At 46.0% G+C, this 13538-nt stretch overlaps 1 protein-coding gene across 4 annotated transcripts in view; it reads right to left on the reverse strand.

The window, feature by feature from the left end:
- The window catches only part of STIM1 (stromal interaction molecule 1), a 136789-nt gene that overhangs the window by 58847 nt on the left and 64404 nt on the right, over positions 1-13538 (reverse strand). For all 4 annotated transcript variants that reach the window (XM_089513174.1, XM_089513172.1, XM_089513175.1 and 1 more), the window contains exon 3: positions 10845-10975. In XM_089513174.1, coding sequence (XP_089369300.1) covers positions 10845-10975 — 131 coding nt within the window. The remainder of the gene's footprint in view (positions 1-10844; positions 10976-13538) is intronic.

Here is a 13538-nt window from a genome sequence, read left to right on the forward strand (position 1 = left end):
CTGCCTTTAAGAATGGGGAAGTCCATCTATGTAGACACATGGGCCTTGCAAGTATCCTGGATGTCAGACTCTTCAAAATCAGGGTGGAAATTGTTGGGTCCTGCAAATATTGCTGGACTACAACTCCCATCAGCCCCCCTAGCCAGGCCAGTTATTGGTGAGGAATGCAGGGAAGTGCAGCCCAACAACATCTGGAGAGCTGGACAGTTCCTACCATCAAACAATCCAAGAGATGCTATCTGTCTGTCTACCTATCTATATACCTATCAGATTCAGTTTATATTCCCTTTTCTCCTGGCTTGGGACCCAAAGCTGCTTACAATTTAAAACCTCAGAGTGTGGTGGAGTCTCCTTCTTTGGAGGTTTTTAAACAGAGGCCGGATGGACATCTGTCAGGGATGCTTTGATTGAGAGTTCCTGCATGGCAGAAGAAGAGGGTTGGACTGGATGGCCTTTGGGGTCTCTTCCAGCTCTAGGATTCTATGATTCTAAGAGTGGGAGAGGTGCAAAATACAGAAAAGGCATTGCGAAACATCCATTAATATACAATCTAGTGAGCACCGGTGCAAGAGCTGAGCCCGGCAAAAGCAGTCGCTAGTGATGGAACGACAAAGCATGATCAATAGCGTAAAGGGCAGAGCTTGATAATGCTCTTTCTTTTGGAATACAACTCCCAGAATCCACAAGCCACACTGGCTGGGGAATTCTGGCCCTTACAAAAATAAGGTTTCCAAGCTTCGAACAAGAAACAGAGAGACATTTCCCTTCTGAGGTGAACAAAAATCAATGTACAGCAACACCAGCTGCAGTAATGGATCAAGCAATGGAGGAGCAGGGCCAATAAGAAAGAAAGAGTGTGGTGTAATGGTTTGAGCATTGGACTAGGACTGTGGAAACCAGGGTTTGAATCCCAACTCGGCCATGTAAATCCACTGAGTGACCTTGGGCAAGTCATACTCTGAAGACAACAGCCTCCAAATGGACCAAGCAAAGTACTATGAAAATTGTTGTTGTTAACCACCCTCAAGTCAATCTCAATTTGTGGCGACCCTGTGGACAAGACATCTCAAATATATATTCATATATATTCCATATATGCAAGTATATCAAAGTACAAAAATGCATTTGTGAATTAATAATGACTATTTATGAAACCTCAAAATGACCAACTGGGTGTTTCAAAAGAGACATGCAACACACAATGCGGCATACCACATTGTGTGTTGTATGTGTGTTGCATGTCTCTTTTCACAGTTCTTTCCTTGATCCATGTGGAAGGTTATTGTGTTCTCATTATAGAGGGGTGAGTGCTGGAGTTTCCCCTGATGATAGTAAGTCACACTCTCTCAGCCTCAAAGGAGGGCAATGGCAAACCCCCTCTGAAGACACCAGCCAAGAAAACTCCCTTAGGGTCAATGTAAGTCGGAAATGACAACCAGAAGGACAAACTGCAGAGAGATGAGGGGGCAGACAAAGTCTCAACACCAGGAAACCCCCCCCCCCCATGTGTTTCCCAATGGATCCATTTTTTTGGAATTCCTCCTCAGTTGGCTTGCAAAAAAGCCCTCTTGTCCAGAGGAGTTTTGAAGCTGCAAAGAGGGATTAAGGAAATCTGTCCAGTCCTGTGACATTCTCAGCGAGCCAAGTTCATGGGTTTTAAAAAAAGGAACAGAAAGGTTTGGTGGAATACAGTGGGGGGGGGGGAGAGAGAAATCTTCACACGATGCTCCCAGATAATTGAAGATGAAAGCCCAAGCGGCAGAGGGGGCCCAGCCAAGATGGAGAGCTCTTCCTGCCCCCCTCGTGCCGTCCGGCCTGTGACCTCCACGGGGAAGAGGGCAAAGTCATCCGGAGTGGCCCAACGCGAGAAGCGCTGGGCTGCGGACCATGCTCTCCCCAGGGCTGGAGGCAGGGGAACCAGCTGTTGCTCAGTATATTTAGCTCAGGAAGGAAAAGTGATCTCCTGGCAGGCTCCCATCCACATCCATCTCTGTGAAAACAGGCTTCCAAGGTCCCTCGGAAGAGGACACTGTTGGGCAGGCCCTTCGCCCTGCAGGAAAGACAAGGGCAGACCGCCTTGCAAACTCCGCCAGCCAGAAAGGCAACAGCACAATCCTGTCCAAATGCACTTTTGTTTCCTGGTCCCACAGAGGGACAGGGAACCATTACCAAGAGAATCAAAGTCCGGCTGCAGCAGAGAACAGAACCAAACTGAACATTTTCCTTCCTTCTCGGAAGAGTGAAGGAAAAGACTAACAACAAACACTGTGGGTTGATAGTTTTTGGTGGGTTTGGGGGGCTATGTTCTAGAAGAGTTTGTTTCTGGTGTTTCGCCAGCATCTTTGGCTGGTATCTTCATATTCTGACTTTTGTGCTCAGTTGTATATTTTTGCATTTTAGGATCTTTCCTTGTTCTTTTGTAGCCGCCCTCCCCATCCTTAATCTTCCTCTAATTTCCTTACTACAGTCTCCATTTCTATCAGTGTTTGATCCTAGGTATGGAAATTCTTTTACTACTTCTATTTCTTCATTGTCTAGGTTGAACTTGTGAAGGTCCTCGGTGGTCATACTTTTTGTTTTATGTTCAACAATAGGCCTGCCTTTGTGCTTTCTTCCTTGATCTTCCTTAGTAGGTGTTCCAGGTCTGTGAGGTTTTCGGTTAGTAGTATGGTGTCATCTGCATATCTCAGATTGTTGATATTCCGCCTGTTTTCACTCCTCCGTCTTCTGTGTCCAAGCCTGCTTTTCCTATAATATGTTCTGCATACAAGTTTGAACAGATACAGTTAAAGGATGCAGCCTTGTCTGACCCCTCTGCCAATTGGGAACCGTTCTGTTCCTCCGTCTTCTGTTCTGACAGTGGCCTCTTGCCCTGATGGCCAGGTAGAATGGGATTCGTTACATGACAAGATTTCCTTTTTGAAGGGTTTTTTCCCTTTTCTTTTTTAACATTTTCAAGCCTTGCGTGGATGGGTGAATCCCATGGCATCTTCTTAAATGTTCTTGCCACTTTCTCAAAGCCAGAGAAATACCTCACTCGCCTGCTGTGCTGCTTGTTGTGACACACAAACACACACAATGCACCACCTCCTTTGCACCTCATGATGTTACCTGCCCCTTGCAGGCAAATAGATGCAAATTTAATTACCAACTGGCTCCTGTAGGAATTTTAATTGAGCAATCAGCTAAGATTCCTTTTAATGAAATGGCAGATCTATTTACTTTATCTTCCTTGTATGGTATTTATCTCCGGGAATACCCTGGCTATTCATGCTGCCACAGTTGGTGGCAAATAAGAGATTTGCCAAGGAAGCCCTTCTGCCTCCCTTACGGACCTATTTCCACTGCTTGAAAACCCCCTTTTTGGAGGTGGGAGGGCGTTGTTTTGATTCTGACCTGTTTGGGTGCTTGCGTCTTGTTCTTGGCTCACTGTCCACAGCTAATCCCATCTGCTGCTTCTCTCTTGTGTTTAAGCATCTTCAATAAAAGATGCCCAGCTTGTGGCCTGGCATCCTTCACCTGCTGCAAACCTAGATACTCTCATGGTTGTGGATTCCCTAGGGAAGACTTACTGGAGGACAGGAAAAAAAGCCTGTTCAATTAAGTCGCAAGGCCCCTTGCAAGCCACCTCTGCCTCTGCACAAGAGCAGAAATAGGCTGCTAATTAGAAGGAGTCTCCCCTTGGGATCCTATGGGGCTCTTTTTAATCAGAGTCCCTATTGCTGCCTCCTTTGAATTCACTGAAAGCTCCTCTTCAAAGAGAAAGGCATCAGAATATGGGCAGGAGAAAGGGGTGAGACCCAGCATCAGGAGATGTAGGGTGGCCATGGCAAGACTACAAAAGGCCCCCTCCAGCCAGCCTCTTGCAGGGCTCATCTTCCTTTTCCAGCCCCCCAGCCCTGTTTACAGCCCTGTAATGTCCCGGGGAGAGCAGGGGATGGCTAAGAAGCATCTGACTATGTGCCTGTAGCTAGAGACACAACCACAAGGCCATCTTCCAGGAGCCATGGAGGGTCCCAGGGCAGTCTCTGAGGATGTATTCGTTGTTGTGCTTCTGGCTATAGGCACATAACACGTGCTTCTTCGCCATCCACTGCTCTCCACTGGCCATGGAGTGGTCAGAGGCACTGGAAAAGGAAGGTTTCCAGAGGGGGTTGTTGTGTCAGGCAGGTATAGTATTCCAACCATGACCCCCTCCAAAAAGGCATAAGCAGGCGTACGGTGGACCTGTACCTGCATATGTCACTAATAGGATGGTAGCCAAGGTGTACTTCCCCCCAAAATATTTATATGAACTATGAAATTCCTGGCCTTGTCTCTCCTTTTCAGGGTTCTTTTGATGGGTGCCTTGTGGCAGCCTGACATTCTGCATTTAAAAAGAGAAAGAAAAGGCAGAGGTGGGTTGCTTCTAAAGCCCTGTGCATACAGTCCTGTCCATTTCTAGGGTTGTTTTTTTTTTTAACGCAACCATTCTTTTCTGATTACAGTCCTTATAGCATGCAGATAACTACACGGCAGATGCACCGAGTGGATTATACTGGACAGCGCTGCTGTTGCTGCATGCGTTCAACTTGTTTCCAACTTATAGCAACCCTAAAGTACTGATAACTGGAACACATTTTGATCTGGCTCAGCTGTCAATTCTCTAGATGCCATCTACCCAATGCCAGATCAAACTGGCAGGAAACTTCACTTCTCACACTAAGATTTCTGCATCTGCCCTGAACAGTGACTTTAATCCTATATATTAACATTGACCACAATGCATACACGTCCTTGGCTTAGTATCTTCTATCAACGGCCAAGTGAATAGCGTTATTCAACTTCTTTTGATCTTATGCTTAATTCTGTACTCAATTAATCTATTTGCCAAAAAATGTAGCCTGATGTTTGAAGAATGAGATGAGTATCTTACTGTTCTGGGGATGTCTCTTCAAGGCACTATCTTACTCCGCTTTAGAAGAAAGACTATGGGGGAAGCTCATCAAGAACTGAAGAAAGACATGTCAAAGACTCAAAAAGTAGAAGGCAGGCGCTTTGGAAATTAGAGCAAACCCCACTGATGTAATTCCAGGTTTTCCATATACACACCTCTCTCTGGAATTATCTAAAGACAACGAAGGGCCACAAGGAAGGAAATAGTCCATGATGGGACTGTTTAGAAAGATGTCTTGCACTGACTCAATGCATCAGTTATCAGTGTCTTAAGGTTGCCATATGTCGGAAATTTGAAGACACCCACCTTGGGTCCCACTGTGGAAGAAAGGTGGGATATAAATCCTTGAAATAAATAAATAAATAGATATCTATCTCAATGTTGCTCATGCTGAGCGAGTGAACTCTACCTGATCAGCCTAGATCTCTGACAGGCTCAGTGCTGGAGATGTACTTTGTGCACAACAACGACTGTATTTAAAAATGAGTTGTTTTCTGGCAAGAGAGAGAGAGAGAGAGATGTTCTGGTGGAATTTATGTCAATGCTCTTCTACTCAATCTCTACTCCAAGAGCCATAGCTCCACAAGAAGGAGAGGACACACAACTGCCATTATGTTCTGTACAAAAAACACAAGCCCACAGTTTCCCTGGAGAGAAAAGCTCAAAAGGCCTGAATCAGAAGCCTGAGCCAAGACCAGTGTAGCAAGCAAACCTGCATGCTCAAGCATGTTCAAACTCAAGATACTTTCCCTGGGAACCTGCCCTTCAGGCAACTCAAGAGAAGATGGGAAACTTCTACAAACTCAATCAAGGCTGAAAACCCAGAGGAGGAAGGGGGGCTGCTGCCTCAACAGGCCCCTCCAGACAGAGAAGATGGCGCACCCAGACAGGCAAGACAGGTTGCCTCAGACGCAAGGAAGTCTCGGGCTTTTGAAGATGTAGCTGAACATCCCTGGCACACCTGAGGAGGAAAAGGGGCTTAGCTTGTACTTTGCTTCTTCAAAACACACTCATACACACACACACTTGGCTCTCTAACATCCCAGCCCTCTGCCAATCAGCTGCATTTTGCATCTCTAGATTAAAATGCATTTGTTGTTGTTAGCTGCCTTCGAGTCGACCCTTGTGAATGAGGCATCTCCAAGACCCTTTGTCCTCCACTGCTTTGCTCAGGTCTTCTACGCTCAGGACTGTGGCCTCCCTGATTGAGTCCATCCATCTAGCATGCAGTCTTCCTCTCTTTCTATTGCCTCCTACCTTCCCTGGCATTATCGTCTTTTCTAATAAATTGTGCCATCTCATGATGTGACCAAAGTATGGTTGAAATTAGTACAGGAATACCTGGTTAATCTAAATGAATATAAGTCTCCAGGACCAGATGAACTCCATCCAAGGGTATTAAAAGAACTGGCAAATGTAATATCAGAGCCATTGGCCATAATAGTCTTTAAGAACTCCTGGAGAAGAGGAGAAGTCCCATCAGAATGGAGGAGGGCAAACATTGTCCCCTTCTTCAAAAAGGGGGAAAAGGGGATCCCAACAATTATCGTCCAGTTAGTCTGACATCAATCCCAGGCAAGATTCTGGAGCAGATCATTAAACAGAGAATCTGTGAACATCTAGATGGCAATTCCATAATCACAAAAACTCAACATGGGTTTCAGAGAAACAAGTCATGCCAGACAAATCTAATCTCTTTCTTTGATAAAATGACCAGCTTGGTAGATGAAGGGAATGCTGTGGATATAGTATATCTTGATTTCAGTAAGGCCTTTGACAAGGTTTCCCATGACATTCTTGCAAACAAGCTTGTAAAATGTGGGCTAGACAAAGTAACTGTTACATGGATCTGTAATTGGTTGACCGGCCGAAGCCAAAGGATAGTCGGCAATGGCTCCTTTTCATCCTGGAGAGAAGTGACCAGTGGGGTGTCCAGTGGGGCTCTGTCCTGGGGTCAGTGCTATTCAGCATCTTTATCAGTGACTTGGATGACAGAATTGGGGACATACATATCAAATTTGCAGATGACACCAAACTAGGAGGAATAGCTAATACTCCAGAGGACAGGATCAAAATTCAAAATGACCTGAATAGACTAGAAATCTGGTCCAAAGCTAACAAAATGAATTTCAACATGGAAAAATGTAAGGTACTGCACTTAAGGCAGAAAAATGAAATGCATGGATATAGGATTATGGTGGACACCTGGCTGATCGAGAAACTTATACGTGTGAAAGGGATCTGGGAGTCCAAGTAGATCACAAATTGAACATGAGTCAACAGTGCGATGCTGCAGCTAACAAGGCCGATGCGATTTTAGGTTGCATCAACATAAGTATAGTGTCTAGATCAAGAGAATAGTGCCACTCTATTTTGCTCTGGTCAGGCCCCACCTGGAATATTGTGTCCAGTTCTGGGAGAAACAATTCAAAAAGGACACTGAGAAACTGGAGCGTGTCCAAAGGAGGGCAACTAAAATGGTGAAGTGTCTGGAAACCATGAAGCCCTCTGAGGAAAGACTCAGGGATCTGGGGGTGTTTAGCCTGGAGAAGAGAAGGTTAAGAGGTGATATGAGAGCCCTATCTAAATATCTGAAGGGATTTCATATTGAGGAGAGAGCAAACTTGTTTTCTGCTGCTCCAGAGAATAGGACACAATGGAGCAATGGATGCAAGCTGCAGGAAAAGAGATTCCAGATCAACATTTGGAGGAACCTCCTGACAGTAAGGGCTGTTCGACAGTGGAACACACTCCTTCCTCAGAGTGTAGCAGAGTCTCCTTCTTTGGAGGTCTTTAAGCAGAGGCTGGATGGCCATCTGTCGGGGATGCTTTGATTTGGATTTCCTGTATGGCAGAAGAAGGGGGTTGGACTGGATGGCCTTTGGGGTCTCTTCCAAGTCTATGATTCTATGATTCTAAATTGACCATCTTGGCATCTAGGCTTCATCTGTTTAAGGAGCTATTTGTTTGTCTTTTGGCCATCCACAGTATCCGCAGCAATCTTCTCCAGCACTATACAGTCAGCCCTTCTTATACATGGATTTTTTATACACGGATTCAAGCATACATGGTTTGAAAATGTTCAAAGAAAGTATAAATTTCAAATATCAAACCTTGATTTTCCTTTTTTTTATAAGGGACACCATTTTGTTATGTCATTATATCTAATGGGACTTGAGCGTACACGGATTCTGTTATACACGGGGGATCTTGGAACCAAACCCCAGCGGATAACAAGGGTCCACTGTATTTCAAATGAGTTGATTTCCTTCCTTCTGCTTTCTTCACTGTCCAGCTCTTGCATACGTGGTGATGGAAGAATACAATGTCTTGGATGATTCTAGCTTTAGTGTTCAACTGTATACCTTTACGCTTTAGGATTTTGTCTAGTTCTTTCATGGCTGCTCTTCCCACTCCTATCTAGTCTTTTCTGATTTCTTGACTGAGGTTTCCATTTTGCTCAATGTTTGATCCAAGGTCTAGGAAATGCACATATATTGCCAAATACATATTCCTATCACGGTAATACTAGGAAGGAAGTGCACTACTCTGTATCTTGCAGAGGTCAAAAACCTGGAGAAAAGCTCAATGACCTGGTGGGAGCATTGTTCGTGTAAGCAACAAATGTGAATTTTAAGAGGTCTGTGGCAGGGAGACAAGCTTAATTCCTAAACATTTTTTCTTTAAAAAAGAGAGAGGGAGAGAGAGGGAGAAATCTTCCCAAACCTATCTTGTCTTATAGTTTTTTGTGAGTTTTTGTGAGAAGATGCCAGCCACAGATGCTGGCGAAACATCAGGAATAAATTCTTCTAGAACACGGCCACATAGCCTGAAAAACCCACAAAAAACTATGGATGCCAGCCATGAAAGCCTTCAACTTCACGTATTTTGTCTTCCTCATATCTGCTTTATTTTTAAAAAGATATCGCAAAAACAGAGACTCACGTGTATTCAAGCCCCATAGGCTTGAATGGGGCGCGTGCCTGGTAGCACAAACAGGTTGTGCTCCGCGGGGCACGCCCCATTAAAAATAACAAAGGTTGCCCCTCTGCGAGTATTCAAGACTGTGGATCTCAAGTCTGCATCAATAAAAGTATAGTGTCTAGATCAAGGGAAGTAATAGTGCCACGGTATTCTGCTTTGGTCAGACCCCACCTGCAATACTGTGTCTAGTTCTGGGCACCACAATTCAAAAAGGATGTTGAGAAACTGGAGCCATGTGTCCAAAGGAGGGCGACTAAAATGGTGAAGGGTCTGGAAATCATGAAGCCCTATGAGGAAAGACTCAGGGAGCTGGGGTTGTTTAGCCTGGAGAAGAGAAGGTTAAGAGTTGATATGATAGCCCTCTTTAAGTATTTGAAGGGTTGTCATATTGAGGAGGGAGCAAGCTTGTTTTCTGCTGCTCCAGAGAACAGGACCCAATGGAGCAATGGATGCAAGCTGCAGGAAAAGAGATTCCACCTCAACATTAGGAAGAACTTCCTGACAGTGAGGGCTGTTCGACAGTGGAACACACTCTTTCCTCAGAGTGTAGCGGAGTCTCCCTCCTTGGAGGTCTTCAAACGGAGGCTGGATGGCCATCTGTCGGAGAAGCTTTGATTTGGATTTCCTGCATGGCAGAATGGGGTTGGACTGGATGGCCCTTGGGGTCTCTTCCAACTCTATGATTCTATGAAGTCTGTGAGAAAGGAGTGACTGTATACTTTTAACAGAGACAATTGTAGATCCCTGTCCAATAGGTTGAGTAGAAAAAACACAGAGGGTGAGCTTTTCCCTCAGAAGGGTGCAGTCCTTCACTGCCCCATGGGGCCCAATAGGCAACCAACCAAGTCCCCAACAGATGCACACCCCTGTTTCAAATGCATTAGCAGATAATTTATCCCACTCAATGTTCTAGATTTTTAAGAGAGGGAGAAAAAAACTACTTCCATTGACTTTTCTCTATACATGCACGGGGCCACAAATTTGCTTCTAATACATTGCACTTCATGAAGCAAAGCACCTGCAGGCATCGTCTGGCTGCTTCCCCTCATGTTTTTTGAGCATGCACTGTTTTGAGAAGTCATTGCATGAGTCAACAAGCCCAAGAATGGGAGCCACTTCAGTAAGAGCAGCTCTTCAGGGCAGCCCCTGCCACTGGAGACAGGAATGCATACTTGGCCCCCAGCAATCTCTCTGTCTGCCTGCTTCTCGTGCGCCTGCACCCACCACACGCCCCACAACTGCCTTGTATTCTCTACTCCCAAGCCAGCAGGAAAAGCACATGGGGACAAATGCCTGACAGCAGAAGCAGCTGGGCTTCTGCTGCCCCAAACTGGATGAAACAGGTGGGAAAATTGAAGAAGAAAGCCCTGGAGCTTAAAGGTGGCTCAATGTTTTCCATCTTCTTTTAGCTCCACACCAAACAAGCTGAGGCTTAAAGTGCCAGTCCTGGGTCAGGAGAGGCAGCTTCATGGAGAGACATCAACATTTCTACATTTTGCCCCCATTTCAAACAAGGGGGGAGCATTGACTGGAGTTGCCTTTAAGGCAGCTAAGCACCACTAATTTTGCAAGAGGAGAGCGGAAAGAACTTGTTTATTTGATTTACCATATATACTTGACTAAAAGTCAACCTCATGTATAAGTCGATGACAGGTATCAGGGCCAAAATTATGGCTTTTGATATGATCTGAGGATAAGTCAAGAATGCTGCTGCCTATGTCCACTATGTTACCCCTTGTGTATCAACTCCATCCACTGTCAAGACAGAAACACAACAGAATTGCACCCACAACCTTGGACACCCACAATATGATTTACATAACTCAAGTGGGGCAGGTGCTCTGGGGAAGAAAGACGGGTCCCCCGGAGCCCATGAAAAGAGGGAGGTGTGACGCCACCAATGCCGCCATCCCTGCACCCTCACCTCATCACTCTCCTCCACGTCTACGTTGCCGTTGGCATCATCGTCCATCTGCTTGTGGATGTTCCGGACAGCCTCGAAGCTGAGCTGCTCGTCCTCATTCTGGCACAAGGGCTGGTCGATGCGGCAGAACTCTGTGCGGAGGAGAAGGGGGAAAGTTACTGAAGAACCCCCAAAAGAAAGCAATAATATTCTCAGCACCTGGATCTTCCTCCTGACCAGCATCAACCTGTAGGCACCAAGGGCTATCACCCTGGCCTCTGGAAAGCAAAACCATTGACATATCTAAGCTTCACAGTTGAAGGGAAAAAGCAGGGGCCCCAGATAACAAGGACCCAGTAGCACCAAATGCTGACCCCTGCTTTGGGAAAAAGGCTGCGACAACTCAGCAGTGGTGGTGCGGAGGGGGTACTTCACACATTGTATTTTCCCAAATACAAACGGTGATACTACTCTATGCAGCTGGCCCTCCACATTTGTGGCTTTGACTTTTGAGGATTATTTGCAATTTTGATTAATACAATCTCTAAGTCCACCAAAGCAATTCTGCTACAAGTTGACCATAGACTTGTGCTAGAGGACTTAGAAGTTCCTAGAGAAAACACTCTCTAGTCATTTATAGGTCCTCCAGCATGGTTCTATGATTAACTTCCAGCAGATGTTAACCATAGAGTTGCACTGGAGGACCTGGAGATTCCTAGAAAGGTGTTCTCTCAGGAAAAAGAACAGTGATTTGTTATTTGCGGATTTTCTACATTCACAGGGGTCCTTTGCCCCAAACCCCAGCAAATGTGGAGGGACCACTGCCCTTGTTGTTGTGGGCCTTCGAGTCGTTTCGACTTAGGGCAAACCTAAGGTGAACCTAACATAGAGTTTTCCTGCCAGGAATTGTTCAGAGGGGGTTGCCTTTGCCTTCCTCTGAGGCTGAGAGAGTGTGACTTGTCCAAGGTCATACAATGGGTTTCCATAGCCGAACAGGAAACAGAACCCTTGTCTCCAGAGATGTAATCCAATCCTCAAACTGCACTGGATATATACTGTTACTATCACCATGAGAAACAGCATGTTGTAGTGCAGGGGTAGGCAACCTTTTTGAGCCAGGGGCCGGGTTGCTGTCCCTGAGACAACTGGGGGGCCGAAGCCAAAAAATAAATAATTAAATAATTTTTTTAAAAAATTAAATAAATAAATAAACCGGGACAAATGTAGGGCAACATTTTCAAATGGTGGACACTTTTTTTAAAAAAGTGGAGGACACACAAATTTTTTTGCTGATTTTTAAAAAATGTTAATATAAATGCATGTTTCTGAGGCGTCTATAGACAATTGCCTCCCTTGCCCCTGCGCGCGAGAGGCCAAAGGCCCCGGCACCAATCGGCAGCAGGACCGGGCTGGGGCCGGTCCCAAGGCCTCGCCGGGCCGCATCCGGCCCACGGGCCGCAGGTTGCCTACCCCTGTTGTAGTGGTTTGAGTGTTGGACTAGGACTCTGGGGGACCAGGATTGGAATTCCCATTCAGCCCTAGAAACCCCCTAAGTGGCTTTGGGCAAATCCCACTCTCCCAGTCTCAGAAGGAGGCAAAAACGGTGGCAAACCTGCTCTGAACAAATCTTACCAAGGAAACCCTATCTCAAAATTGACTTGAAGGCCCACAACAACAACAACAACAGCAACTTTAGCCCAGGAGTCAAATCCCTGTTCAGCCCTGGAAATCCTCCGTCAGACCTTGGGCAAATCATACTCTCTCAGCTTCTGAGGAAGACGTGGCAAACGTCTTTAGAAGAAATCTTGCAGAGAAGATTGCATGACAGGTTTGTCTTGGGGTTGCCATATAATGGGAACAACTTGAAGGCATACAACAACTGCTCTGCCCATGATTCTGGAAATGATGGGATTATTGTATTTAGGGGCCATGTGCCTACCAAAGACAAAGAGTGCCAGCCACGAATCCTTCTTGTTGTGAAAAGGTAGCTGTGGATCCTGCTCCAACAAACACTTTGAGGGCTTTCTAGGTATGAGCTCAGTGGAGCATCTGACCCAAAGTCAAGCAGCACATGGACACACATCCTGCCACTGCAGCTCCAAGCTGCCCATGTGTCAGGGCATGGAGCCAGCAGGTGCCTGGCTTGCTTTTGACCTGGACAGTTGAAACATAGGAAGCCCCTGTCAAAATAAACTGGCAAGCTCAGCAGTGTGGAGTCCTGGGGAGCAGCAGGAACAGAAGGAGCAAGAAAATGACGCCTCTTTGCTGGGCAGATGTCTTTCTGCAAACAATCATTAATTTAAAACGTAGAGAGATCTCGTACCACCCTTGAGATTAACTGAAAGAAAGAAGTTGGCAGCATGAGCTTTCGCAGACTTAAGTCTACTTCCTCAGATGCATTTGGATGAATTTAAAAGACCTCTCTGCATTTTCAGCTATGCTAGAGGGTTTAAAGCTAAAGGAAGGCCAGGTGCCAAAGCAAGCTTTATGCTCTTAATCCATGGTGGGAGGACACCTTCACAGGGAAGCCTGAGTCTCCATTGCAGGATGGTGGGTCACCAGCTACAGCTGAGCGAGTGCCAAAGTGGTGAGGGCAACCCGGCAAGTGCTAAATGGGGCCAGGTGAGTCAGAAGGTGGCAGAGAGCCTTCACTCGGTCTCCGCCGGCCGGCCAGCCAAGCAGCAAAGTTGCCAGCGTGAGGCCAGCTGAGTCAGC

The sequence above is a fragment of the Sceloporus occidentalis genome, unplaced genomic scaffold, assembly GCF_023333645.1.
Source record: "Sceloporus occidentalis isolate IW3139 unplaced genomic scaffold, rSceOcc1.0.p SCAF_2, whole genome shotgun sequence".
NCBI classification, from domain to species: domain Eukaryota; kingdom Metazoa; phylum Chordata; class Lepidosauria; order Squamata; family Phrynosomatidae; genus Sceloporus; species Sceloporus occidentalis.